The sequence below is a fragment of the Panthera pardus genome, unplaced genomic scaffold (genome assembly GCF_024362965.1).
Source record: "Panthera pardus isolate Hobbes unplaced genomic scaffold, ASM2436296v1 HiC_scaffold_24, whole genome shotgun sequence".
Lineage (NCBI taxonomy): Eukaryota > Metazoa > Chordata > Mammalia > Carnivora > Felidae > Panthera > Panthera pardus.
Window position 1 is genome coordinate 113699169 of NW_026526810.1, and position 27044 is coordinate 113726212.

The 27044-nt window shown below is 51.5% G+C and overlaps 1 protein-coding gene and 2 long non-coding RNA genes across 3 annotated transcripts; 2 read left to right on the forward strand and 1 right to left on the reverse strand.

Moving 5' to 3' along the window:
* The first annotated feature begins 2542 nt into the window (after nucleotides 1–2542).
* LOC109253878 (tubulin alpha-1A chain) lies at nucleotides 2543–4105 on the forward strand. The gene is given in 2 exon segments (XM_019427276.2): nucleotides 2543–3447; nucleotides 3450–4105. Coding segments are annotated over 2 exon segments (1353 nt in total). The 5' UTR covers nucleotides 2543–2633; the 3' UTR covers nucleotides 3989–4105.
* An 11823-nt stretch (nucleotides 4106–15928) lies between these two features.
* LOC128773038 (uncharacterized) lies at nucleotides 15929–17036 on the forward strand. The gene is made up of 2 exons (XR_008417271.1): nucleotides 15929–16005; nucleotides 16596–17036. It is a non-coding gene; the product is annotated as an uncharacterized LOC128773038 (long non-coding RNA).
* A 914-nt stretch (nucleotides 17037–17950) lies between these two features.
* Nucleotides 17951–25842, reverse strand: LOC109253879 (uncharacterized). Its single transcript, XR_008417270.1, has 3 exons — nucleotides 25687–25842; nucleotides 19535–19673; nucleotides 17951–18402 (listed from the first exon to the last, which is right to left on the reverse strand). It is a non-coding gene; the product is annotated as an uncharacterized LOC109253879 (long non-coding RNA).
* Nucleotides 25843–27044: the final 1202 nt, after the last annotated feature.

A 27044-nucleotide genomic window follows, 5' to 3' on the forward strand; every position in this document is an offset into this window, starting at 1 on the left:
TCCTCTTGCATATTGCTGCCAGAAATCACTCCCCGCCCCCCATCTTTATCACAGCTAGAAAACAGGCCCCTGGAGGCTAGCAGGGCCCCCACCAAACTGCACTGTGTTTCAACTCTGCTCACATGCCCCGTCTACCTTGGGAAATGTGATATAAAAGGTTACCAGCAAGTCCTAGTGCTGATGAGGTTAGGAGGAAGAGGATGTTCTGGTGGGACGACTGTACAAAATCCAACCCGTTTAGGAATGCACGTACTTTCAGAACCAGCCATTCCGCTTTTAGGACCGTATCCCACGGAAATACCTGAACAAGTTGCTGACGGCAGGCTGCGTGCCTATAAGAGTCACAGGCCATGGACTTCTATGCACCTGTCAAAAGGAGTAAAGTAGGTCTGACTTATGAACAGGCAGGGAGTGTACTGTTTAAAAGACAAGCTGTAGAGCATAACCCAAGTTTTAAAAAAACAAGAAAAGCAACGTATATAGAAACCTATATATATAGAAAATGGTCTGAAAGGCTATATACCAAAATGATAATGGCGGGAAGCAGAATTAGGGAGGAAATGTGAGGAAAGGGAGAACTTTTCATTGTTTTTTAATCGGTATATTTCAACATTGTCCATATCTTTACAAGAATAGTTCCGTTGTGTGGGGCCCCTGGGTGGCTCAGTCGGTTAAGCATCTGACTCTTGATTTGGGCTCAGGTCGTGACCTCACGGTTCATGGGTTGGTACCCCGTGTCAGGCTTTGCAATGACAGCATGGAGTCTGCTTGGGATTCGCTCTCTCTTTCTCTCTCTCTCTGCCCCTCCCTCTCTCAAAATAAATAAACTTAAAAACTGATACGTATTTTTTTAAAAAGGAATATTTCAGTTGTGTAATTACATTTAAAAAAATTAGTACCAATACACGAACTTTTTGTGGCCCAAGCGGCAGCTTGCCCACCGTTCCTCCTCCCTTATCTCTCCCCCCTTTCCACACAAAGTCTTGTCTGCTCCTTCTCGCATTTGCTATCTTTGGACCTCAGACTCCTGAGCTGGCTGCAAGACCCCAGAGCCCCTCCAAACCACACTCACTAATCCCTCTCTAATCTCAGCTCCCCAGCAGCTCAAACCGGCTGCTGTCTCCTGTGGGAGGTGGGCAGGAGTCCCCTTGGCTGATGCCCATCATAAAAAGAGGAACACAGAAAAAAAAAAAAAAGGAGCAGCTGTGGCGTATGGATACTCAGAGCTCCAGGACACGGGGCCCAGATTCTCCCAGGGAAGCGTATTTCTTCCTCTCCTTCCTGACATACCCAATGCTGTCAGAGCTTTTTCTAAGAATTTTCTAAGGGAGAGTGTTGGTCAAAACCATTCTGAGTCCCACACTCTCCCTTGGCAAGTAAGGACCCTACATCCAGGCTAAGCCTTTGCCACCTGCTTCTCTCCAAGCGGGGTCCCTTAACAGTTTCAGAGTCCGAACACTCACTTTGTTAACTGCTCAGGAGAGGGGTTGCATCAGACAAGCAGCCGTCTACACCCGTGGTTCTCAGGTGTGATGGTACACTGCAATCACGGGGGGAGATTTGCAAACTACTGACATCTGGATCCTACCCCTAGAAGTTCTTTTTTTATTTTAACTGGAAGGTGGCCTGAGCGCTGGGATTTTGTTACTCCCCAGGTGTCCCTAATGTGCAGCCATAGCTGAGAACCACTAGTTAATGTGATGTGTGTGTGTGTGTGTGTGTGTGTGTGCACCTGCTGTGTGCATATATAACCCATGTGTGGAAACCTATTTACACACACAGAGTGCAAAACTGGATTTCCCAGTACACAAAGTAATATGTGCTGCTGAGGTCACCAGCAGAGCAAGGCACCCCCAAAGAAGTGTGATATTTAAAAAATGAAAAGGTCATCCTGGGGAAAATCAGAGTCTTTTTTGGGCATTTTTACTTATTTTCTGATGTGGTTTTCTTGCATTACGTGGGGGGGAAAGGGGCCCACAATCCTTTCCAAGCTGAGCCCTGATCTGGCCCCACACATTCACAAAGAGGGCTGTTTGCCCAGAATTGTGCTCAGGTTTTCTGGTAGAAGCGTCCAGTCCCTCTGAGGGAGGGATAGGGCACATTGTCACTTGGTTCCCCCAGGGGAAAGCCCCAGAGTCCTGACACTGGGCTGAGGGTCAGAGGAGCCCAAGTCAGTGGTGTTCTCAGTCCTCCAAGGGCCCAGGACTTGCCTGCCCCCCAATCGGAGTAACGGGAGTGAAGGAAGTGTGCTCCTATACTTGCAGGCGGCCCCAGGTACCTGGGGCTCTGGCCTCAGGGTGAGGGGTGCACACGTATGAGATGTACACACAGGCCGGCCTAAAGCAGATGAGAGTTGGCCAACTTGCAGGTCATTTCCACATCTAAGCTTGATGAGTCAGGTATACAAAGCGAATCCAGACGAAGTCCTTGTGAAAGTCCTATGAGGCATTGATTAGTTAATTTTGATCTGGGCAGTCAGGGAAGGCTTCCTGGAAGAGATAAAATTTGAACTGTGCCTTTAAAGATGAGCAGGATTGAGGTTCTCTTACATCGACCGCCTAAGAGTCGCGCTGTAAGAAGCAACAACCTCTCCTCCTCTCCGCCATCTGCTCGGCAGCCGCAAAGCAGCAACCATGCGTGAATGCATCTCCATCCACGTTGGCCAGGCTGGTGTTCAGATCGGCAATGCCTGCTGGGAGCTCTATTGCCTGGAACACGGCATCCAGCCCGATGGCCAGATGCCAAGTGACAAGACCATTGGGGGAGGAGATGACTCCTTCAACACCTTCTTCAGTGAGACGGGCGCTGGCAAGCATGTGCCCAGGGCAGTGTTTGTAGACCTGGAACCCACAGTCATTGATGAAGTTCGCACTGGCACCTACCGCCAGCTCTTCCATCCTGAGCAGCTCATCACGGGCAAGGAAGATGCTGCCAATAACTATGCCCGAGGGCACTACACCATCGGCAAGGAGATCATCGACCTTGTCTTGGACCGAATTCGGAAACTGGCCGACCAGTGCACAGGTCTTCAGGGCTTCTTGGTTTTCCACAGCTTTGGAGGGGGAACTGGTTCCGGGTTCACCTCCCTGCTGATGGAACGTCTCTCTGTCGATTATGGCAAGAAGTCCAAGCTGGAGTTCTCCATTTACCCAGCCCCCCAGGTTTCCACTGCTGTCGTTGAGCCCTACAACTCCATCCTCACTACCCACACCACCCTGGAGCACTCTGATTGTGCCTTCATGGTAGACAACGAGGCCATCTATGACATCTGTCGTAGAAACCTCGATATCGAACGCCCAACCTACACTAACCTAAATAGGTTGATAGGTCAAATTGTGTCTTCCATCACTGCTTCCCTCAGATTTGATGGAGCCCTGAATGTGGATCTGACAGAATTCCAGACCAACCTGGTGCCCTATCCCCGCATCCACTTCCCTCTGGCCACATATGCCCCGTCATCTCTGCTGAGAAAGCCTACCATGAACAGCTTTCTGTAGCAGAGATCACCAATGCGTGCTTTGAGCCAGCCAACCAGATGGTGAAATGCGACCCTCGCCATGGTAAATACATGGCTTGCTGCCTGTTGTACCGTGGTGATGTGGTTCCCAAAGATGTCAATGCTGCCATTGCCACCATCAAGACCAAGCGTACCATCCAGTTCGTGGACTGGTGCCCCACTGGCTTCAAAGTTGGCATTAATTACCAGCCTCCCACTGTGGTACCTGGTGGAGACCTGGCCAAAGTACAGCGAGCTGTGTGCATGCTGAGCAACACCACAGCCATTGCTGAGGCCTGGGCTCGCCTGGACCACAAGTTTGACCTGATGTATGCCAAGCGTGCCTTTGTTCACTGGTATGTGGGTGAGGGCATGGAGGAAGGAGAGTTTTCTGAGGCCCGTGAGGACATGGCTGCCCTTGAGAAGGATTATGAGGAGGTTGGTGTGGATTCTGTTGAAGGAGAGGGTGAAGAGGAAGGAGAGGAATACTAAAGTTAAAAATGTCACAAAGGTGCTGCTTTTACAGGGAAGCTTATTCTGTTTTGAATATTGAAAAGTTGTGCTCTGATCAGTTAATTTGTATGTAGCAGTGTATACTCTCATATACAATTACTGACCTATGCTTTAAAACACAACGCTTTGTTATAGATCCAAGCTGTCCATTTCTCTGATGGGTTTGAATAAAGTATTCCCTGTCTTAAAAAAAAAAAAAAAAAAAAAAAAAAAAAAAAAAAAGATGAGCAGGATTGAAGAGGGAGAGGAGAGAAAGAAGCCAGGGCTGTCCCATTCCTTCTCTCTTCCACTTCTCCTCCTTGACCTCAGAGAACCAGGCTCTGACCCAGGAGCCTGCTGCAGCCCTGAGAAGACAGAGGGCTCTGGGGGTGGCTTGGAAAGAAGGCAAAAGATCCCTCCTTCTCACTGACCTCCTTATGCAATTATCAGCCCCACAACCGAGCTAGACCATGCACACCTAGACCAGTGGGGCTCAGTCCTCTCTCCTCTGACCTGTCTTTGAGGCCCTCAGTCTTCTTTAGAAACCCCCATGCCCAGCCCTCGGCACCAGCTCCAGGTCATATCTGGGACAAATGCCTTTAGGCCGTCCCTGTAGGCCTTGGAGCCAGAATCTGAACCTACAATTGCTTCAGAAAGACCTGGAGAGCTTTAAAATTTCCGGAGGCCAGGACCCCAGCCCACACGGGCAGAATCTGACCGTCCTGGGATGGGGCCTGTGCTTCATGAAGGGTCTTCCAGAGTTGCTGATGGGCAGCCAGGATTGAGAACTGTGGCCAATGCCAAAAAGTAGGGGAGAGACAGCTGCCCAGGGGAAAAGCTCAGAGGCCCTGAGACAGGTGGAGTCAAAGGCCCAGCCGGGAAGGGCTCTGTAGGAAACAAATGTGCAGTGGACAGCCCCTGAACTCTGCCTCTGTGCCCCAGGCTCTCAGGGCGGGACCAGGGACAACTGTTCACCACCAACCGAGGGAAAAGACACAAAGGCCCCCACAGAGGGCCTCCTGTTTTCTAGGGTCAGTGCCTCCATGACAGCAAAGACTATCTCTGTTCACCACTGTCTCCCCAGTGCCTGGCACATAGTAGATACTCAGTAAATACCTGTTGAGTGAAATGGCTGGATTAAACTCCAGCCCTTCTCCTGTGTCAGGACTGTCTCAGCTTTCCGTCTGTGGGTTTCTTGAACAGAACAGGGTCAAATAGTGAAGCTGAGGAGAACTTTGAGAAAGCGGGGAAGGTGTCTGGCCTGGCTTCCCCCTCCATCCTCCCACTGACTCCGCTTCCTCAGGGTTGTGGACTCAGGAAGTAAGTGGGGGGAGCCGTTGGCTGCCCACAGCTGCCCTTCCCAACCAGAAGGCTGGAGGGTGGAGGAGATGCGGGGAGAAGGGTGCAAGCAGAGAAGAAGAGTGTGCTGGGAGCAGGCACAGCCGCTGGCACCCCTGAAAGGTGTTATTTGATTGTCTAGAAAGAAAGGGGAGAGCCAAGGGAAGGCCCCCGCGTGGTCGCTGGGCTCCCCGGGATCTTGTTCCAGAGCCTCGGTGGAGAGGATCCAAAGCCCTGCCACTCCGCGTCCCACACCTGTGGGGGACCCACCCCAGGCGCATCCACCCAGGCCTGGAAACACTTTCCTACAGGGGCAGCCTGGTCCCAGCCTCAGGGGTCTGACATTCCCACACTCCCAGACCTCCAGACCTCAGCCTCCAGACGTGGCCCATCCATCCCTAACACACATGCCCTGACAACCACCACAAGAAAACGTGTCCTGCCCAGAGGGGTCCTGCCGCCTCAGGGGTGGGGACAACTCAGGGCCACTGAGGAGCTCTACCAGTGGCATGCCTCCAGACCTGCAGGGGGCACAGGCAGCTCTTGGCCCCAGAGCCTCTCCCGGGGAGGGGCAGGGTGCTGGTGGGGAGAGCTGGCCGCAGTGCTGCCCTGACATGTGGCCAGGGCCACCATCGTGCGGGCACAGACTGTTAGAGTTGCAAAGGCCCCAGATTTCACAGGCAGAGAAACTGAGACCTCAGGAGACTTGGCTGAAGCCCTGTAGTTGGTGGGTGCAGAGCTGGGACTCAGACCCAGCCGCCCACCTTCTAGAGAAGGGCTCCTGTACCGGTCCACCTCGGGGCCTTTGGCCGGCAGCCCTGGGCGGAACCAGTTACCTGGTTTGGCATATGCCTTGCTAAAACAGTTTTCTGGAACATCGTATAAATCAATCAACAGGCCTCCCTGCGCCCCCTCTACCCAGCTTGCTGCACGTAGGACTTGGCCACATCTTCCCCTCCACTCCTCAGAGTCTCTCTGCATCAAAACCATTGGGCTGCTTGAGTAAAATGCAGATTCCTGTTCCCCTCCTGACTTGCCAAATCAGAATATCTGAGGGGGGAGCCCAGGCATCTGCCTTTTTATCTAATACCCTTCCCCTACCCCCACAACTATCCTCAGCCCGCTCCTCCAAATTTGGCCAATATACCTGTCAAAAATGCATGTCCGTGAGTGCATGTGTGGCTCGGTGGGGTGAAGCGTCCGACTCTTGGTTGCGACTCAGGTCATGATCTCATGGTTTGTGGGTTCGAGCCCCGCATCTGGCTCAGTGCTGACAGGACGGAGCCTGCTTGGGATTTTCTCCCCCTCTCTCTCTGCCCCTCCCCAATCACATGCACCTACGCATGCTCTCTCTCTCTCTCTCAAGATAAATAAACTTCAAAAAATAAAATAAACTTCAAAAAATAAAATAAACTTCAAAAAATAAAATAAACTTCAAAAAATAAAATAAAATGAAGTAAAATAAAGTAAAATAAAATAAAATAAAGTAAAATAAAATAAAAGTAAAATAAAATAAAATAAAATAAAATAATAAAATAAAATAAAATAAAATAAAATATGTCCAGACTCATCCTCCAGAGATTCTGCTTCGGTAAGGTGGAGGTTGGGCCTAGGAACCTGCGTTTGTTGCAAGCATTCTCCCGGACCTCTGGGAAGTACTGCTTTACCAATTGGGGCAAGTTTTGTAATGAATCCTAGGAAGTGTCTACAGATGGGCCTGGGCGGTAGTAGCTGAAAACTGTGTAGGAATATCTTCCTGGGATGGGATCCCTAGATTTTACAAATTCCTCAAAGAGGTATCTGACCCCAAACAGGTTACAAACAAGGAGTCTTTGTCCTACCGGGATGTATGCAGAAGAGGGAGCCCCTAGGGTGTGTCCCTCTGGGTCAGCTATGACTGGAGGCCTGGGCTCAAATGTCCCCCTTAACCTGTGCCCACACCCCAGGCCCGCCTGAAGCCTGAGCTGAGGCCTGGCTTCCCACAGTCGTATTGTCCACCCCAGACACCCCGCCTGTCTCCCATCTTCCCATTCCTCCCTCCCCTGCCCTGCCCTGCCCCTTCCTCCCCACTCTAGCAGTCCCCTTAGTTAGGATGCAGCCTTGTGCCGGATGGGGATTTCAGAGGCAAAGCCATGACGGTGCTGTGATCACTTGTGAGCTTTGGTGTTGGGCACGCAGCCCTCCTCACCTGTGAGGGCAGCTGTGTGTAATGTGTTTAAGTCTGTGGGAGTGGGAGGGAGGCTCGGCTCTGATATTGGAGACTCACGCCCAGTTAGGTTAACCCTTTCCTGCTAAGAGCCAGCCTCTGTCTCCCTGCACGCCTTACCACTCCAGCTGCCACACTCCCTGTGGGAGTGAGCTTCAGAGAGTGGGGTGAGTGTGGAGAGGAAGTGAGGCATAAAGGAAAGCATCACTCTCCATCTAAGTAGTAGTGGCAATTTCTCTCCCTGGTGTCTCCACCCCAACAGGAGATGACCTCGTGATAATGACAATAATGATGTGACACTCTTTCTATGGCCCATGGGTGCCTGCTTTGGAAAGCTGGCTAGTCTTTAAGGGTTCAACTGTGTGTGTGTGTGTGTGTGTGTGTGTGTGTGGTATACAAATGCAGATGTGAACGTGATTTGGGGGTGCTCACAGGGGCCGGCAGTGTCACCTCTGAGAATGCCGTACCGGTGGGCACAGACCTGGAAGCAGAGTCATCAGGTCTCAGGTGAGTGTGTATTTCAGCTTTTTGTAGCTATATTTGTTTGTCCTAAGCAGGGTGCACAGTGGGGCCAGCCCCTCTGGCCAGAGGTTTATTTGAAAGTCATCTCGAATGAGCACGATGGCCTCTCCATAGCCTTGGCACCCCAGGAAGAGCAGACTGCCCTTGACCTTTCATCACACTTGGAACCCCAGCCTTGTCTGAACACTGGGAGGTGTTTCAAAGTCACCCGCAGCCCCTCTCATCTGTGAGGATCTGAATGCAGGCCTGGGTGTGAACTCAAGGCTGGTCTTGGGGCAGTGAGCAGAGGAGAGGGCAGGCCAGAGGTGGTTCTGACTGGAGGCTGCCCAGGGCTGCCACTGGAGCCCTCCAGCTAGCCAATGGCCAGGCTGGAGTCAACCCCTCCCTGCCCAGGGCTGCATTCTGCCCCACCACGGGCCCCCCTGCCCCCCCCGCCCCCCCAACTTCTGCCAGCTAGTACACCCTTTTCCCCAGGGGTGAATGAATGGGACAGGTGAAAGGCATTATTTGTCCTTTTCCTGCCAACTCTTCCAACCCTTGGCTTACCAGAGGGATAGCCTCCAAATCACAGACCCCAGATGTACCCCAGACAGCAAGCTTGGCCCATTTCTAGGCAGCCATGGGCACTGTCTTATTGCCGCACACCCCGCCTCACTCACAGCCCCACAGGAGTGAGCCCTGCCTGTTGGATCACCATCATATTCCAGTCCCTAGCACAGGGACTGCCCAGGCACCATCTTCAATGTTGGAGACCCCACAAGGAGAATGGCCCTTCTGAACCACCCCGAGCTATTCCATTCTTCCCCAGCTTTTACTCAAGATTCAGACTCAGCAGGTTCCAGTAGGGCCTGAACGCATCCACACTGGGCCTGTCTGCCTTCACACTGCGTTGCTGGTTTTCCAAGGCTTTCCTCCATGATGTTGGCATTCCAGAAAAGGACAGATAGCCAAGAATGGAATTTCAGGTAGTGGAGTGCAGTGGTTATGAACCTGAACTCAAGAAGTTCAAATTCCAGATCTTATGCTGGGCAAGTCAGACAACCTCCTGGTGCCTCCAAGTCCTCATCTGTAAAAGGGGAAAATAATAACATTCACCTCAGAGTTGTTGTGAGAATTGAGTACCTGCCACCTAATGTATATAAGCATAAGTATGCGTGGCTATTATAATTAGTGGTGTTTCTAGGGCCAGATCTGTCAAATCGTCTGCAAAGGTGCTTTCTTATCTCATGAAAGGCTAACCCAGCCAACTGGCCAAGACTCACTTTTAGAGAGCTGGTGGAGGGTGTGTCTGATCTGGGTTAGGAAATCAAGGCCTTTGAAATGTAAATGAGGATCGTGTTTTGACCCAGCCAGTTCCCAGGGAAACGAGAGAGTGGAAGCACCTTTCCCCTGGGAAGAGGGCCGGAAAGCCCTAAGGTTGTGGGGGAAGGGCAGGAGGGGAGGCGGCAGGTCATCAAACAGCTCTGTGGAGAACTGAAGAAATCCGTGATGTGCCAAGCCCAATCCTCCCATTGTACAGATGGAGAAGTCGGGGCCTTGCCCGATGGTGAGGATTTGCATCTTCTGAGACTCAGTTTCCCTATTTTCAAAGCAGTAGGTGTAACCTTTCTGTGCAGCTGCTGGACATGGGTAGGAGGCAGCGAAGGTGAGGTGGTGAAGGCCCTTGAGGGAAGCGTGTTCCCTGCCATAGCAGGCACCATTGAGAGGCCCAGGGCTAGTCAGGCAGAGCTGGGGTGTGGGGCCAAGGCCAAGCAGGGCCAGGCTAGTTTGCTTACCGCTGACCCATACTTCTGCCTGACCCTTTCATAAGGGGGGAGAGCAGTTCAGGCCAACCCTATGGGAGTATGGCAAAGGATGAACCGAGGCCTGTGGCCACATGAAGGACACCTGGAGGCTGGTTTCGCATCACCAGCCCCTGTTCTGGGACGGCTCCTGGATCGTATTTGTGCTGCCCTAATTTTTAAGAGTTTAGATACTCCTTTGGGGAACCAGACTCATTAGGGGAATAAAAATTCAATTCAATTCTCCACTAAAGCCATTTCCTCTGTTGAAATACTTGGCACAGGTGTTGGAATCTGACAAATCCAGGTTTGAATCCCCATCCCAGCACTTACTGGCCAGACGACATGGAACAAATCTTGGTCCTGTGTGTTGGTTGGTTGTTTGTTTTTGAGAGAGAGAGAGAGGAGGGGGCCGGAGCTGGGGGGACAGAAATGCCAAGTGGGCTCCATGCTGACAGCAGAGAGCCTGATGTGGGGCTGGTACCCATGAACCGTGAGATCATGACCTGAGCCAAAGTTGGACACGTAACCCACCGAGCCACCCAGGCGCCCCAAACAAATCTTGGTTCTTGGAGCTTCAGTTTCCCCATCGATAAAGTTGGGAGAGTCATCTCTGCCTTGCAGACTTGTTGAGAAGATTAAATTAATTCAGTTATTTATTTCAACAAATCTTTACTGAGCATCCGTAGTGTGCCAGGCATTGAGGATACAGCTAAGAATACAAGAGAGACAAACGGGGGCATGTGCTCATGGGGCCTTCAGACAGGTATTAAGCGATCATGACCCTAATACCCGTGTTACAGATTGTGTTATGTGTTATGGAGAAAAATACTCATGAGGAAGTAGTGTGAGCTCAGTTTTGAGGAATAACTAGGTGTGATCTATTTCATTGACTCTAAAGCACGGATTGTCACCACACTTTTAGTTTAGATAACACGGAGAAAGAAACTTTGTGCCAATTAACCATGACATAAAACATTCTTACCCCTAGAAATGTTAGTTTGTGCTTCCAGAAAGAGTTCTTTTTAGACTTTCCTTCAGCTCCAGAGGAGTTTCCTATCTCCTACTCGATTGAAAACAGAAGGGGAAGTCAGAGATCAGTGTAGGGTAAAATCCAAGAGAAGTGCACCTTGCCCTCAGCAAGTTTGCCGGTGTAAAGTCCCTGAGATGGTAGCAGACAGGCTCCCAGGTGCTGGTTCCATGGAAAGGGGAGACAGGACAAGAAGGCTCTGCGGAGCCAGCAGAGAGAAGGGCAGGAAGGGTGGGGAAGGGGTCCTGGCTGTGTGCCCACTGTTGGGCTCAGCTTTGGCTGCTAATAGAAGAGTGGCAGAAGGAAAAGAGCCAAATGCCCAACTGGGGGATTGTTAGACATTGTAGTCTATAAAATGAATCCTGCTGGCAGAGATTTAAACATGCATCTTCCCCAGAAGCACAGAGCACCCCAGTTTCCAGATCTTGGTTTCTAAATACCATTCTCCACTAAAAACAAGCAAACAAACAAACAAACAAACACAGGCCACTTTGGGGAACAAGCCAATTCCAGGGCTGGCTCAGGGAAGGTACAAGATGACCCTGGAACATCTTGTTGTGCTAGAAAATGACGATGTGCTAAAAAAAAAAAAATTAATGAGGACATGCCAATAGGAATGGGAGCCAGTGTAAAAGGGTTTCTACTGGACGAATTTGGCATAACTTGAGCACTGAAATAAATAATATGAGTTATAGGTTATAAGCCAAAGAATAAAATAACAATCCATGAGTCCCTCTCATATAAAGAAAGAAATGAATAAGTAAATGAATGGGGGAAGAAAAGAACACTCTTCCTTAACAGAGAATGCCAAGAAGCAAATGTAGAAAAATGATGGAATTAGAAAATCATCATTTGCCGATCACCATGATATTAACTGTTTCAGGCAAGAATCATGAATGGATACTACCAGTGGTGGATGGTAAGAAACAGGATGTTTACACAGAGTAAGACAGTACACAAAGCAGAAAATCCTTTTGCTATAGAGACATTAGTAGGACAGTGGGATCCAACACTACAAGCGTAACCACACAAATTTCCCGATTTTGATCAATGTACTGTCGTTATTTGTTATATGAGAATGACCTTCTTTTTAAGAAGTACATGCTGAAGTATTTAGGGATAAAAGGGCATATCTGTCGCTTATACTCTTAAATAGTTCAGGGGAAAAAAAGAATATGAGTGTATCACACACACACACACACACACACACCCCTCACATGCACACACACAGAGAAGAAAAAGATATTGATAAAATGGTGGCATGGTGGTAAACCTAAGGCATTTTCCAGAGTACAAAAGGCCAATCACCAATTTCCGTGGTGTGAATACTCTGCCTCCATGGCCAACTTCCGCCTACCAACATGAAGTCACTGAATAGGGAGCTGGGAACAGAGTGGCACAAGAGCTCTAGTAGCGAGCACACCTGCATGCCCGTAAACATGGTAAAAGGGTAATATTTGGGGAAACTGAGTGCAGGGAATATGGGAATATTTGTACTATTGTTCTGCAACTTTTAGGTAGTCTGAAATTATTTCAGAGTCAAAAGCTGGCTTTTTTTTTTAAGTTTATGTATTTATGTTGAAAGAGAGAAAGAGAGAGAGAAGGGGAGGGGCAGAGAGAGAGAGAGAGAGAGGGAGAGAGAGAATCCCAAGCAGGCTCCGTGCTATCAGTACAGAGCCTGACGCTCGGACTCAGGAATCCTGAGATCATGACCTGAGTGAGCCGAGATCAAGAGCCAGACCCTAAACCTACTGAGTCATCCAGGAGCCCCAAGTTGGCTCTTGAAAATATGGATCTTACAACTGATAAGGTACAATAAATGAACTGTGGAAAAACCGTGAAGGAGTACCCAAGGAGAGACACAGGAGTGCGTAAAAGCCCTGAGGCTGGAAAAGCACAATTCACTTGAAAACAAACAAATAAACAAAAAACAAAGAAAGCCTAAGTGCCTGGGGGGGGGGGGGTTGCAGAGATGCTGAGAGGTAGGCAGGGGCCAGGACACATGGGGTTCACAGGGCATATTGAGGGTCTGGGTCCTAGTAAGGACAGGAGGGAGAAGTCACCCAAGCACTGAGCAGTGGGTGGGGGAATGTGGCCTTATTTGCTTTTATCACTCTGGCCCCTGGCTGACCCTCAATAAATGGTGGCCATTAATACTGCTGGGCTCTCTGCTGTCACTTCCCCAGGGGCCTTTCTGCTCAATTGGAGTTGACAGCAGGCGGCCCCCATACCCGCAGGCTACCGGGCCCAGCCCCACCTTACCCCTTCTCACCCCACACCAGTCAGACCTGCTTTCTGAGCACACAGGCCCTTCCCCCTTCTCCATCAACTTCCTTCTGTCGGTCTTGGTTTCTAGGCTGGGAGTCCCAGAGCCCAAGGGGGCCTGGAGAGGTTTGAGTTCAAGGTGGAATGAATGGGCTGTTTGATGGGAATCTCCCAGGGCAACCTCCAGGCTTGGTACAGTTGGAGTGGCTGTGGGCTTCCTTTTTTCCAGATGAATCACTGCTCTGTGTGTCTGTGACTCTGTGTGCCCTCCCCCTGACGTGCCCTGGGGCCCTGCAGTAACAGGAGGGGACTGGATGTGTGCACCGAGCAGCTCCTCTCTTGCGACCAGCATTAACCGCGGCGTGCTCTCTGCCAGGTACCCCGCGAGGTGTTCCTGTGCGCTCCTCATCGACCCTGCCGGTGACCCTGCAGGGGGACACATTATGTCCATTTTGCAGGAGAGGAGACAGAGGCTAGAAAGGTTTACTGGACTGCTCAAGTTCACGTAGCTGAGCCAAAGATTCAAGCTACGTCCTCCAATCCCTAAAGCCTGCATTTCTGCCCGCGGTTCCTGTGTTCCGTCTCTCAGCCTGGGCATCAGTGTTGTGGGCGTCCAGGCTGCGTGGACAGGCAAACTGGGGGTGACTGAGGGCCCTGCTGTGCCAGGAAGGGGTTAACTGGGATGCCCTCAGCAAGCTGAGGTTTGGCCAGGCTAGTTGCCATGGCAACAGCAAGGTTTGGGGAGTGGGAGGCCTGCATGGCCCGATCTTCTGAATCACTGGGTGTTTATTCGGTGGTGAACCCCTTGCAGAGTCCTCTGCAGAGTCCTCTGTGACTGCACGTGGCCACCAGGAGTGGCTTGTGGGGGGCCAGGGTGAGGGCGCGAGTTCTCTGAGAGGGTGAAGCCCAGAGGCCTCGGCCAGGTTGCCCCTCACCAGCGCTGCCCCGGGAGCCTTTCCCACCAGGAAGACCCCAGGCTTCTGCCTTCAGCTCCCAGATCCCCAGGCTAGGTGGGCACCGGGCCCGAACACAGATCTGGGGCCAGAGGGGGTTAATCAATCATTCCTTTATTCATTCTTTTACCAAATATTGATTGCTTGCCCTAAACACACCAGTCACTGTACCAGGGGCTGTGACCTGGGGTCAGCTTCCAGAAGCCAGACGGGCTCTGCACTCACAGAGCTGCCTTTCCAGTGGGCTGGAAGACCCCCGCCACGCGCTTCCTGGGTGTCACCGTGGCCAAGTCCCTTTCCCTCTCTGAGCTCGTCTGCAAAATGGGGCCCGTGACGCCCACGCTGCAGGGATGCTGGTGTGGACAAGGTGATATATTTGAAGCATTTCCCCGGGTGCCTAGCACACAAAAAGGGGCTAAACATGCAGCTGTGACATAAACTCCTGTAGGCCGCTCACCTTTCCTCCCAGCCTCAGAAGCCAGGTGATGATAAAACTCACAAATGAGGAGCCCTAGACTCTAGACCCCGGGCTCACAGTGAGGCAAAATCTCAATACTGACCCAGTTAGACTGGCTTTTCCACCAGCGGGCCTGGGACCTTGGCTTCAGTCTGCCCCTTTGTAATTCGGGAGCCTTCTTCCTCCACACTTAAAGGCGGGAACATACCTGAGCTGATGGGAGGTACTACAGTGGACGTTTGAGTCCACTGGGAGAATCAAGGCCATTTCCCCCACCGCCCACACCCTGATAAGACCCCATCCTGGCCTTCCTCTCCAGCCCAACTACGCTTTTTGCGACAATATAGATCTCAGCAGTTATCTGTTGATTTGATTCGAATTTGCTTTTCGAAGCTAGACTAGCCTCGCCAGGGGGAAGGCCTCCTCCCAATACCCATTCAGGACTCTGCCCTCTCATGTCTCCCCCTCGCAGCCCCCAGCTGGTGTGCCGTGGCAGCAGAAGCAAGAACTTGATTATGTGACCTGCCCCACACTGCACCCCAGGCCTGTTTTCACGAGGGGGGGAACCCCGAGGTCCTCGGGGTCAGCCAGAGAAACACCCTCTGTGGCCTCAGCACGGGACAAGGCTGCTGCTGGGGGACAGGAAGGTCAGCCAGGCTGGTTACAGTTAGAAGCAACATGTACACCACACCTACGCTTAGAGAACCAGCAGAGAAGGAGAAAAACTTACAAGAATTTCAGATTTGATAGCTCAGAAATACAAAGCTTCAAAGTAGTCGTCGTGGGAAAACTCAAAATGTTGGAGCACTTTCTCACACTTACTTTGTTGGCTTAGTGTTGATTTTGTTTTGTACTGCTCATGGCCCGATTGTTTTGGGGGCTGGTGCCTTTAGAAGTCTCCATCAAGGCCTGGAAAATGAAAGTGGGGCGCACAGTCTGTGGGATCCCCCCAAATCTGTCCCCAAAGGACAGAGAAGGAAGGCGTTTTCCTCTTTCTTCTGTCAGACACCAAAGGAGGTGAGCTTAAGCTGGGTTGGAGGTGGTGCTAATGAGTCATCCAGGCATCCAGGATTTTCTTCTCTCGCCACTCTTGAAAACCTTCTCCTCGGCTGGGTGTCCGGGTACATGTTTATCCTGGGACAGGGCTCACGGAGCAGATCATAGCTGTCATTTGTTGGTGAAAGGTCAGTGGGCTGGGAGAAAGCTGTTGGGGGTGCTGGGAGGGATGACAGGAACTGCAGAGATGAAGAAGCTCCCAGCCAGCCCCGCCCCTGAGCTGGAAAATCTTTAACAAAGGATCCGGCCAAACCATAAAAGAAAAGGACAGGCAGACAGACATGCCCAGCAAACACATCCCCCCGTGAGGAGGTCAGAAAACGCTTGGACAGCAGAAGGAAAGGAGACAGATGGCCCAAGAGAAGAAGGAAGCCTGGAGAGAATGTCTGAGGATTTCTGTTCTGGTCTGGTCTGTTCTTTTTTCTCTATTCTATTCCTTCCTTCTTTCCTTCCTTCCTCCTTCCTTTCTTCCTTCCTTCCTTCCTTCCTTCCTTCCTTCCTTCCTTCCTTCCTTCCTTCCCTCCCTTCCCTTCCCTTGCTTCCTTCCTTCCTTCCTTCCCTCACTCCCTCCTTCCTACTTTCCTTCCTTCCTTTCTTTTTAAATAGACTTTATTTTTTAGAGCATTTTTGAGTTCACAGCAAAATTGAGCAGAAAGTCCAGAATTCCTACATATCCCTGCCCCCTCTCACACACAGTCCTCTCCGGCCATCAACATCCCCACTAGAGTGGTACATTTGTTATAATCAATGAACCTATGTTGACACATCATTATCATCCAACTACATAGTTTACGTTAAGGTTCACTCTTAGTGCTGTACGTTCTATGGGTTTTTGATAAATATGGAACAATATATATCAACCAATATGGTATCATACCTCATGGTGTCACTGCCCTAGAAATCCTCTGTGCTCACCTATGCATCCCTCCCTCCCACCTAACTCCTGGCTACCACTGACCTTTTTTTTTTTTTAATGTTTATTTATTTATTTTGAAAGAGAGAGAGCAAGCACGAGCAGGGGAAGGGCAGAGAGAGAATCCCAAGCAGGTTCTGCACGGACAGCACAGAGCCCGATGCGGGGCTCAAACTCGCGAACCCATGAGATCAAGACCTGAGCCGAAATCCAGAGTCAGCTTAACGACTGAGCCACCCAGACGCCCCAACCATTGATCTTTTTACCCTCTCCATAGTTTCACCTTTTCCAGAAAGCCCTACAGTTCGAATGTATGTAGCCTTTTCCGATTGGCTTCTTTCAGTTAGTAATTGCACTGAAGTTTTCCCCATGTCTTTTCAAGGTTTGATAGCTCATTTCTTTTTAGTGCAGAGTAATATTCCATTCCTGGATTTACCACGGTTTGCTTATCCATTCACCTACCGAAGGACAGCTTGGCTCCTTTCAAGTTTGGGCAATTATGAATAAAGCTTCTATAAACATCTGTATACAGGTGTTTGTGTGGACATAAGCCTCAGCTCCTTTGGGTAATACCAAGGAGCGTGAGGGTTGGATTGTATAGGAAGACTATGTTTACCTTTTGTAAGAAACCGCCGAACTGTCTTCCAGAGTATCTGTACCATGTTGCACTCCCATTGGATATGAGCGAGAGGTCTTTCTGTTTTTAACTTTTTTAATGTAAGCTTTACACCCCACGTGGGGCTCGAACTCGTGACCTCCAGATCAAGAGTCACCCGTTCTACTGACTGAGCCAGCCAGGCGCCCTGAGTAAGAGTTCTTGATGTTCCACATCCTCACCAGCATTTGGTGTCATCGGTGTTCCAGAATGTGGCCTTTCTAACGGTAGCAGCTCAGCGTTGTTTTAATTTGCAATTCCCAAATGACATTGGATGCGGAGCATCTTTTCATATGCTTATTTGCCATCTGTATGTCTTCTTTGGTGAGATGTCTGTTCAGGTGTTTGGCCCATTTTGAAAATTGGGTTGTTTGTTTTCTCATTGCCGAGCTCTTTGTACATTCTGGATAACGGTTCTCACTTAGATCTGGCTTTTGCAAATATATTCTCCCCATCTATGGCTTGCCTTCTCATGCTCTTGAACCCCAGCTTCTGAGCTGATGGTTCCAGCCCTCGGCCAAGCCCAGAGGTGGTACAGGATCTAACCTTTTGCACCCAATTCAGGACTCCTCCAATGGGCAGGCTTTGCTCTGGGTGCCTCAGGGGCTGGCAGAGACCTTGTCGGATGTGCACGTGGTCTGGAGGCCCCGCCCCATCCGATCCAGCGTCCTTCCTACTGCAGGGGGCTGCTCCCACTTACCTCTGTGCAGAACTGACTCTCAGGCTCTGTTAGTGCTGGGAGAAAAGAAGTCGGAGAGATGGGCCAGAGAGAGACTGAAGATGCCATTTGTTTTAAGCTTATTTCTTCGTTAATTTAAGTAACCTCCACACCCAATGTGGAGCTCAAACTCACAATCCTGAGATCAAGAGTCGAATGCTCTTCCAGCTGAGCCAGCCAGGAACCCCTGGAGGTACCGATTTAAATGGAGAAGTCAGGGAAGGTGCCACCGATAATGTCACCATGTCGAGCTGAAATCTGGAGCCAAGACAGCACCCCACTGCAAAGGGGTCGAGGAGAAGGCAGGTCAAGTGCAAAGGCTCTGGCCTATGTGGCTGAGGCAGAGGGTGCCAGAGGACTGGGAGACGAGGCCACAAAGTTTCAAAGATTGGAATGGAGGCAGGCCATAGTCGGAAGTTTGGATTTATTCCAGATGCGGCGGGAGGCCACCAGAAGGTTTTCAGGCTAGAAATGATTCACATTTTTAAAAGCTTGCACTGGCTGCTAGGTGGAGGACAGCCTACAAAGGAAAGAGCAAGAGGGGAAGCAGGGAGACCAGTTGGGCATTTTATGGTTTGGGTTAATATAAATATCCCAGCCTAACAGCGTCTCCCTTGCAGAGGATCACGGGGGCCCATTGCATAGAATCCCATGCATAGAATCCCATGCACACTCACTGCAAACCCACACACACCTCAGGTCCCCCACACTCATACACACCCACAGCCTGTCCTGGACACAAGTGCACATGTGTGCATTCACGTTCCCCCACATGCACAGAGGCATACACGTGCTGCCATGCATGGCACCAGCAGAGACATTTTCAGGCAAGTACACACACACACATACACACTCCCATTTACACACACATTTACTCCCAGGTTGGGGGCTCCCATTAACCCCTACTTTGGTTCATCCTCATGCAGCCACTGTGGGCCACCTGCCCAGCCACTCGTCACATTAAGCAGCTGTCACTACACTCCTAGTGACTCACAAGGCATTGGGGTGAGGGGACAGAGGCTGCCCCCTGAGGCCTGAGAAGCCCTCCCAGGATGGGGAGGGATGGGGGGAGCGATGGGAGGGAGGCCTCACAAACCTCAAGCCTCAACGGGCAGAGGACAGGCTGGGGGTGAGGTGGGTGGGATGGGTGCTGCTTTGGGAAAATCTGGACTCCTTTTCAAGGCCCCATAGGACTCTACCACCCTCCTCCTACCACTTCCTGTCCAGCACTTTCCACTTCCAGCTCTGAGGGCCAGCCACAGTGACGCGCCAGGAGCCAGTAGCTCTTTGGACACACACCTTTGGATCTTTGCAGATGCTGCTCCCAAGACCACCTGAAACACCTTCCTTATCCTTCCAGACTCAGCTTAGAAGCCACCTCCTCCGGAAAGTCTTCCCTGATTGTCCCAAATCATCCTTGCAATTGGAGGTCCTTCCTGTGCTCCTGTCTAGCATTTACTGCACTGTCCAGCACCCAGTGTTATACTTGTCTGTTTCCCCATCAGGGCAAAGAACATGCCTGTTTGATGCATTGCTCCCTGGCACATAGTAGGTGCTGAACAAAGAGTTCTTGAATAAATAAAAGTTGCTCCTTTGTGCCAGTGAAACTAGAAAGGAGATCACTTCTGAAAAAGAATCCTTGCTTCCTCTACCTTTTTTGCTACTCCAAGAGCCACCTGATGATCACTAAGTCTCCAGTTCACACAGTAGGACACCTGTGGCCATGATTCTCTTCACCTCTTTTGTCTTCAACCTCCTCTGGTGTGTGTGGCTGGGATAATGCCAGGGCCCCTGGGTTGGGGCAGGAGATAATGGGGGAGATTTGGAAAGTGAGGTGACATGAGGCAGAGAAATTCAAGTTAAATGTATATAATTCCCTATTATTTTCTATGGAGAGAGGGTGGTAGACACGGAGGGGAGAATCAGGCTGGGCATTTGGGGACTGAAAAGAGCAAGAGAATGTTCCCAGAGAAAGAAGACCTTAAACGACCCAGATAGGGCTGAAGCAGTTTGCTGATCAAAGGAAAGGGCCGGTCGGAGCATCGGCACTACTGAGGAATCTGAGATGTGCCAAGAGAGGTAGCTCGATGCCTCAGGACCTGGGCAGCACTGGTGGTCAGATAGGAATCCGACTTCCCCTCCCAAGAAGCAAAGAAATATAAAACTTGATAGCTATCCCTCAGTGGGTGTTTACTACAGAAAAGGCAAGTGCATCCTACTGCCACTTCCCAATCCACACCATGACAGACATCACTAATCAATCATGAGTGCACCCATCACCCCCAGGCCAGGATGAGATGTCAGAATTCTTCACCCAGGGCTCCCAGAAGCCCTAATTGATCAGCTGGAGCTGGCACATTAAGGTAGACCCTTTTTGCCATCACTGGTGTCCTGAGTGCTTAAAAATTTGTCTCATTCAATTCTCACAATAAATCTATGACATCCATATGAACTTTTATTTCCCAGGTGAAGAACAAAGAAGGGTCAGCCTGGTTAAGAACTTGACCAAGTTCACAGAGCTACTAAGAGTCGGGCTGAGAATTCGGACCCTAGTAAGTCTGTCTCCAAAGTCCATGCTCTTGCCACTGTACCATGCACCCTGCCTCCCCTCGGCATCTGGACCACCACGTTGTGGGCATTTGCTGGGGCTCTGTTGCCTCCCAATCTCCAGACTTCCTGTCCCATGTGAGGTGCCAGCAGGTAAGAGGCATTACCCTCAACTAGGGCAATTGAGGAGTCTTTCAAAAGGCACTATTTGCCTAGGGCGGGCAGTGCTAAAAGAAACCAGAAGGAATTCTGCAGACCTTGATGTGACAGGGGGGGAGATGGCTGGAAGCTGAAGAGAGTCAGAGCTGCAAAGGAAAGAAACAAGGGGAAAAATACCCCGATCTCTCTCCGCCCACCTTCCTAGTCTCCTCCAGTGGGAGACCCTGGAAGCCAGAGGCATGGGAGTTCGGCTGATGAGGCCCACACAGGTCAGCCTCCTGGACTTCGGAGTTGGGGGAAAAGATAGAAGGATGGAACTCTGGAGATGCAGACTGAGAAGGCCATCCAGAGTGTTCCTTCCGTATTTGGGGGGATGGGGTAGGAATTTCCCTTCCTGAGGAGTATTCATGGGACAACAGTCTGAATCCAAAGACCTGGAGGACCAGGAGAACCGATGGGGTAAATCCCAGTCCAAGGGCAGGAGAAGACTGACTTTCCTGCTCAATAGGCAGAGAGAACATTCTCCCTTATTCCACGTTTTTGTTCTATTTAAGCCCACTAGCATTGGAGAGGGCAATCTGCTTTACTCAGCCTAAGGATTCAAATGTTAATCTTATCCAGAGACACCCAGAATAATGTTTGACCAAATATCTGGGCATCTCATGGTCCAGTCAAGTTGACACACAAAATTACCTGTCATCACACCATTGATGGCAGAGGGGTGGTAACAGCAAAAGCATCCTAAGCAGGCTGCCCTGTGGCGTGACCTTGGCAACGACGCTGACTGCCTAGCATCTCTTGGATCCTGCTCACCTTCCAAGCTGGGACTCCAGCCTTCCCACTGATGCTGTGAGCAGCCCCCAATCCTTCCAGCAAATCTTTTCTCTGCTTGAGAATGTCAGAGTCCATTTCTGCCTCTTACAGTCAGCACCCTGGCTGGCACAACCACCCAGAACAGCGTGATGATGCATAGAGTGGTGACCCCCGACAGGTGCATCAGGAATGCATCAAGCGGGGACACATCCTCAGAGGATCCCGGTTCCCCTTCCGAATATCACGGCTCTGCCATTCACGAAATTCGGCAAGCTTGCTTTGAGGTCATTCGTGCTTATGGCTGAGCTGCCTCTGGGACACCCCAGGGGATTTCATTCTACCGCGTGTGCCCCACTCCCAGACATGGTTTGCTTTAGGAGGCTGACAGAAAATAGACCGCACTGCCCCAGGAAAAGACCCTGCCACAACCCATGTGTGGCTGCTTTGGAAGTCCACAGTCACGCACCAGATGCCCTGAAGGAATCCTCTGAGGGAAGGGCCCCTCTCTGCCCACTGGACTAACGCCCCCACCCCCATCAGCAGCCTCCCTCGGCCAGAGGCCTGGAGCTGAGGTTGATCTTGACTGAGCTGCCCCAAGAAGTAGCCAGTTGTGTCACCGCCTCCACCTCCCACCCCGACGCCGAGGATACGGATGTGTCTCTGGATGTTCAATATTTGCTCAGAGAATCAGAAGGGAAGCAAAGCGAGAACCATCGAGGTGACAGGCTGGTGCCTGCAGTTCCTGGGCTGCACCAGCCCCGGGGTTTCCAGAGAAGGCAGGAGGGGCCGGGGGCAGGCTGGCACAGAGACCCTCAGCCCCAGGGACAGCCCGAGGACTAACAGGAGCAGACCGAGCGGGGTTCAGAGATCCAGGTGGCTCTGCTCCCCCACTCCACACACTCCAGGGCTCTATTCTGTGGGGTCCGTACATGCACACGTCAGCACCAGGGTCCCACCATTCTGCAGAACTGATGCATCAAGCCCGGGGCCAGGGCGCATGTAGCCACCAGGCTGCCATGAGAGCCGTGCGTCCATGTCTCTTGCCCTCGGGAAGCCTAGGGCTCGTGGGACACAGCCACACAAGTGTACTCGTGAGACACTGCAGGGAAGCCCAGGCATGTCACAGGGGGGCCTTGAACCAGCTCCTCTCCCTGAGACCCCTGATCTTCCTCTTCCTCCAGTCCCATGAGTCCCGAGGACAAGCCTGTGGCTGGCTCCCAAATGTCTTCCTGCACCTCTTCCCCCTGTCCTCACAACAAGGCTGGAGAGAGATCCTGGGAGGTGACGTGGGGAGCCCAGGCTGCCCCCTTCCTGCCCTCTCACTGTCCCAAATACACTGTCTATCTCTTCCCTGGGGTGCCACTGGACTGGCCAGCAGCTCCCAAGTTCTTGGAGGACGACCCCTTCTCAGGCCAACAGGGCGTGCACCCTCTCCTGGGAAGCGGCGGGGCAGGGGGGTGGGGGTGGCCATCCGCCCCCACCAGGGTCTTGCACCAAGCACAGCTTGGTCGTACTGCTGATGGTGCACGGAACAAGACACCTGCCCAGAAAGGAGGCCAGGAATAGAGGGCCATCGGCCCGTGCTCCAGGGACCTCAGACTTGAGCCTGGCTGTGGCTGGGCCACCTGTTGGTCCCCCCTTGTCTGTGGCAGCTGAGCAAAGGGGGGCCTCCCACGGCAGGCCTGCACCTTTGCCCACACTGGCCCCTGCCTCACTGGTCTTCCCGACATCCCCTGGCTGCCCACTTGGTACTTGGCTCCAGGCTGCCCAGGACAAGGGGTTTCTAGGCACTTGTGAGCCTCTCTCTCCCCTGGGGTCTGCAGCTCAGGAGGGATGGCTTGTGCCAGGAGGGGGGGGGGGGGCAGCCAGGGCCGGGAGGGCCAAGTGCAGGAGGGGCAGCCTTTTATCTTGGCTCTGTAAAGCAAAGCCACCCCCCGCCCGAAGCTGGCCGGCATTGGCACGCACCATAAATCTCCAGGATGCCGCAGCTGTGACTGGATTATTTATAGTTCCCGTCTTACATTTCTAACACGAAAATATCACACAAAGGGAAAGGTAATGAAATCTCACCTCTCCCGCACGTCCCTCACTCCAAACTGCAGGGCTTTCCAGAAGCCCTTGTGGCTGAAGGAGGGATGAGAGAGGCCCGCTGCCCGCACCCCCCCCCCCCGCCTCCCTCCCTCCTTCTGTCAGTCACACGCACATTTCTCCTCACCCACCCCTACATTTGCTCTCAGACACATTCTCTCACGTTTTCTTTCTCTCACACATACATTTCCTCCCAGATGCACAGACAATTCTGTTCTCTCGCTCTGCTCGCTCTCAGCTCGCCCCGCCTGAGCCCTTCCCATCCCCCAGACACACCCCACACCTCCCTGCCCTTTCCCTTTCCCCACCGCCATCCCTGTCCCCCCCGTCAGCGTGACTAACTCCCCTCAGCTTGTGTATTTGCTTTTTTGCCTTGTCAATGAAGATGCTGGCACATTAATTACCAGGTCTGTCCTCTGCGAGGCCTGTCAGTTCCTTGTCAATAGAGGGGGGAGGTGTCAGCTTACATTCATCTTGCTCTGCCTTTAAAACACCCATGGGCATTGCCTCCGCAGGGAGACCCATTCTGGGGCACACGGCAGTGAGGACACTGGTTCCTGGGCTTGACATACACGGACATACAGAAAACACAGGTCACAGAACACGCCTCTCACTCTGCGGGAGGCAACACCTAAGGATGTGCTCTGCAAATTGGATGCTGGGCCTGGGCGGGGGTATTTTAAGGTACAGAGGATGAGAGGTCCCTCCTGCCTCCTGCATTACTGCCTGGTGGTGTTAAAGTAGGATGAGCCTTGTGCGACGCTGTCCCACAGGCACAAACCGGAAGCTCTGGAGCCCTGGGCAAGCTTCTGTGGAGAGTCAAGGCCCAGCCCCTTCCCTGCCTGGCCCCCCCGCCCCACCCCTGGTGCAGGCCTGAAGAAGAAAAATCAGAAAGCGACACTTCATACCGTAGCCCAGCCTGACATGTTCATGACTCACTTCTATCCAGACGTCACAGTGACTGGGGACGCCCGCGCTCGCTCGCTCTCTCTCTCTCACACACACACACACACACACATGCACGCGCACACACACACACACACACACACACACACACACACACGTGTGCTGGGATGAGGGGAAGTCTGCCACCCTGGGCTGGGAGTCAGGGGAGGGGACCTGGGGATAGAAACCCTGCAACCCACCAACAGGGGTTGGACGCCTCCTTTTTTATCTTAAAAATTCACCTGGCTTTTTGGGTTATTCACTATAACATATGGCTGCATAAAAAATGTCTTAAATGACTTATAATTAAAATTTCATTTTTTTCTGAAATCTTTGCCTTACATTGACCTTCCTGGAAGTTGAGTCTCAAAAACGCTTTGGCTTTTCCGAGAAACACAGGGCACAAACACCCCAGTGAAAGATCGAGGGGACCAGTCTAGGGGGTAAGGATATGGAGTATATATCTATGGGGTAAGGATAAGAACAGGGGCTCTTGGGTTTACATCCTGGCTCTCCCAAGCATTAGCCGTGTGACCTTAGCGAAACCACTTGCTTCAGAACCTTGGCCTGTAAAATGGGTGTGATATTAGTACCTGTCACATGGAGCTTTTATGAGGATGAAATGCATTAATATACGCAAAGTGCTTAGGACAGCAGCTGACATGATACAGATGTTTGCGATTATTTTTCTGTAGAAGACCAACACAAAGCCACCAAATCAACTGCAGCGTCTGAAATTACAGATCGCTCCTGCCTCCTTCCTAGGATGTGCTTCTGCCCTCGGCCTGTGCCGCACACCCAGCTCCTGGCCTCTGTTCGTGCATCTCTGTGTGCCAGGCGGTCGGTTCACAAACGTTCTCCTCTGTTCCAAGTGCTACGCCTGGACTGGCGGCTCAGTATCACAAAAGACTTTCTAGAGGGGGAGACAGACACATGCAAAGAACATGGTACGGACCACGTTCCGAACCGAAGACCCCCCACGAGCAAATGTCATGCTTTCTTTCTAAGAGTCACTGCTTGGCTGCAGGGGGCCAGCGGCAGGCAGGTTAAAGCGGTGGGTCCAGTAGAGTGTGATTATGATGATACTGTCTAGTGACCTGGAACATTCTTGCCTCGTGTCTACATCAAGTCTCTTCTTTGATGTCACCTCACCTGCAGGGCCTTCTAGAACCACCGGGATAAACGACAACACTCTTCCCCAACCTGTCAATCACTATCCCCTACTTACCCTATTCATCTTCTTAGCACTTACCATCACCTGACATATTTTGACATGGCGTATTTCTTTGTTGTCGGTCTGCCCCACCAGAGTGATATAAGTTTCCTGAGGACAAGACCTTTGTTCTGTTTCCTCCTGAATCCCCTGTGTCTGGAGTAAAAATTGGCAGGTAAGTAGGTGGTCCATAGATATCTGTGAAATAAAGGAGCTGTGAGCATATCACCCTTTGGTGTCTTGACTTTCCCTTTGGTGAAGTAGGTAATGAAGCCCCACTTTTTTTTTTTAAATTTACATTTTTTTTCTTTTTTCTTTTTTTTTTTTTAATTTTTTTTTCTTAATGTTTTTTATTTATTTTTGAGACAGAGAGAGACAGAGCATGAGCAGGGAAGGGGCAGAGAGAGAGGGAGACACAGAATCCGAAGCAGGCTCCAGGCTGAGCCGTCAGCACAGAGCCCGATGCGGGGCTCGAACTCACAGACTGTGAGATCATGACCTGAGCCGAAGTCGGACGCTCAACCGACTGAGCCACCCAGGCGCCCCTATTTATTTATTTTTGAGAGACGGAGGGAGACAGAGCACAAACGGGGGAGGGGCAGAGAGAGAGGAGACACAGAATCCAAAGCAGACTCCAGGCTCTGAGCTATCAGCACAGATCCTGACTCGGGGCTCGAACCCACAAACCGTGAGATCATGACCTGAACTGAAGTCAGACGCTTAACCCACGGAGCCACCCAGGCGTCCCAATGAAGCTCCACTCTTACTCGCCACATGGGGAAACTCTAACTTGAAAGTCGGTAAGATCCAGGGGCACCTGGCTGGCTCAGTGAGTTGAGCATGCCTTTGATCTTGGGGTCGTGAGTTCAAGCCCCACGTTGGGCGTAGAGCCTGCTTAAAACAAACAGAGAGAGAGAGAGAGAGAGAAAGAGAGAGAGAGAGAGAGAGAGAGAGAGAGAGAGAGAGAAGAGGTAAGACATGATAGACCTTTCATTCGTTGAAAGAAATTCAGCTGAGACCAAACCCACTTTGCACTCCCTGCTGCTTAGGTGATGGGGCGCTGTGGTCACAAACGTTCCACGCGCTCCGCCCTGCGGCCGGTCCATCTGGTCCTGGAAATGATGAACCCTGGCTCTGCCATGTTCGAGTGGGTGACTGCCTGTGGGCACGGAGCTTAGGTCTGGGACTGTGACTTTGGGGATTTATGAGGACTTACCTGAGAGTCCCTAAGAGGGCTCCAGAATCAATCAGGTGGTTTGGGCAAGCTCAGGACCTCGGGAATGCCTGAAGATAGTCATGCAGGAGTTTAGGTTCTGAACCACTGAGCCAAGTGAGAGATCTAGAATGGCAGGTCAGGGCCCAGGCTGGGCTGTTTCAGGACCAGGCAAGAGCAGGTT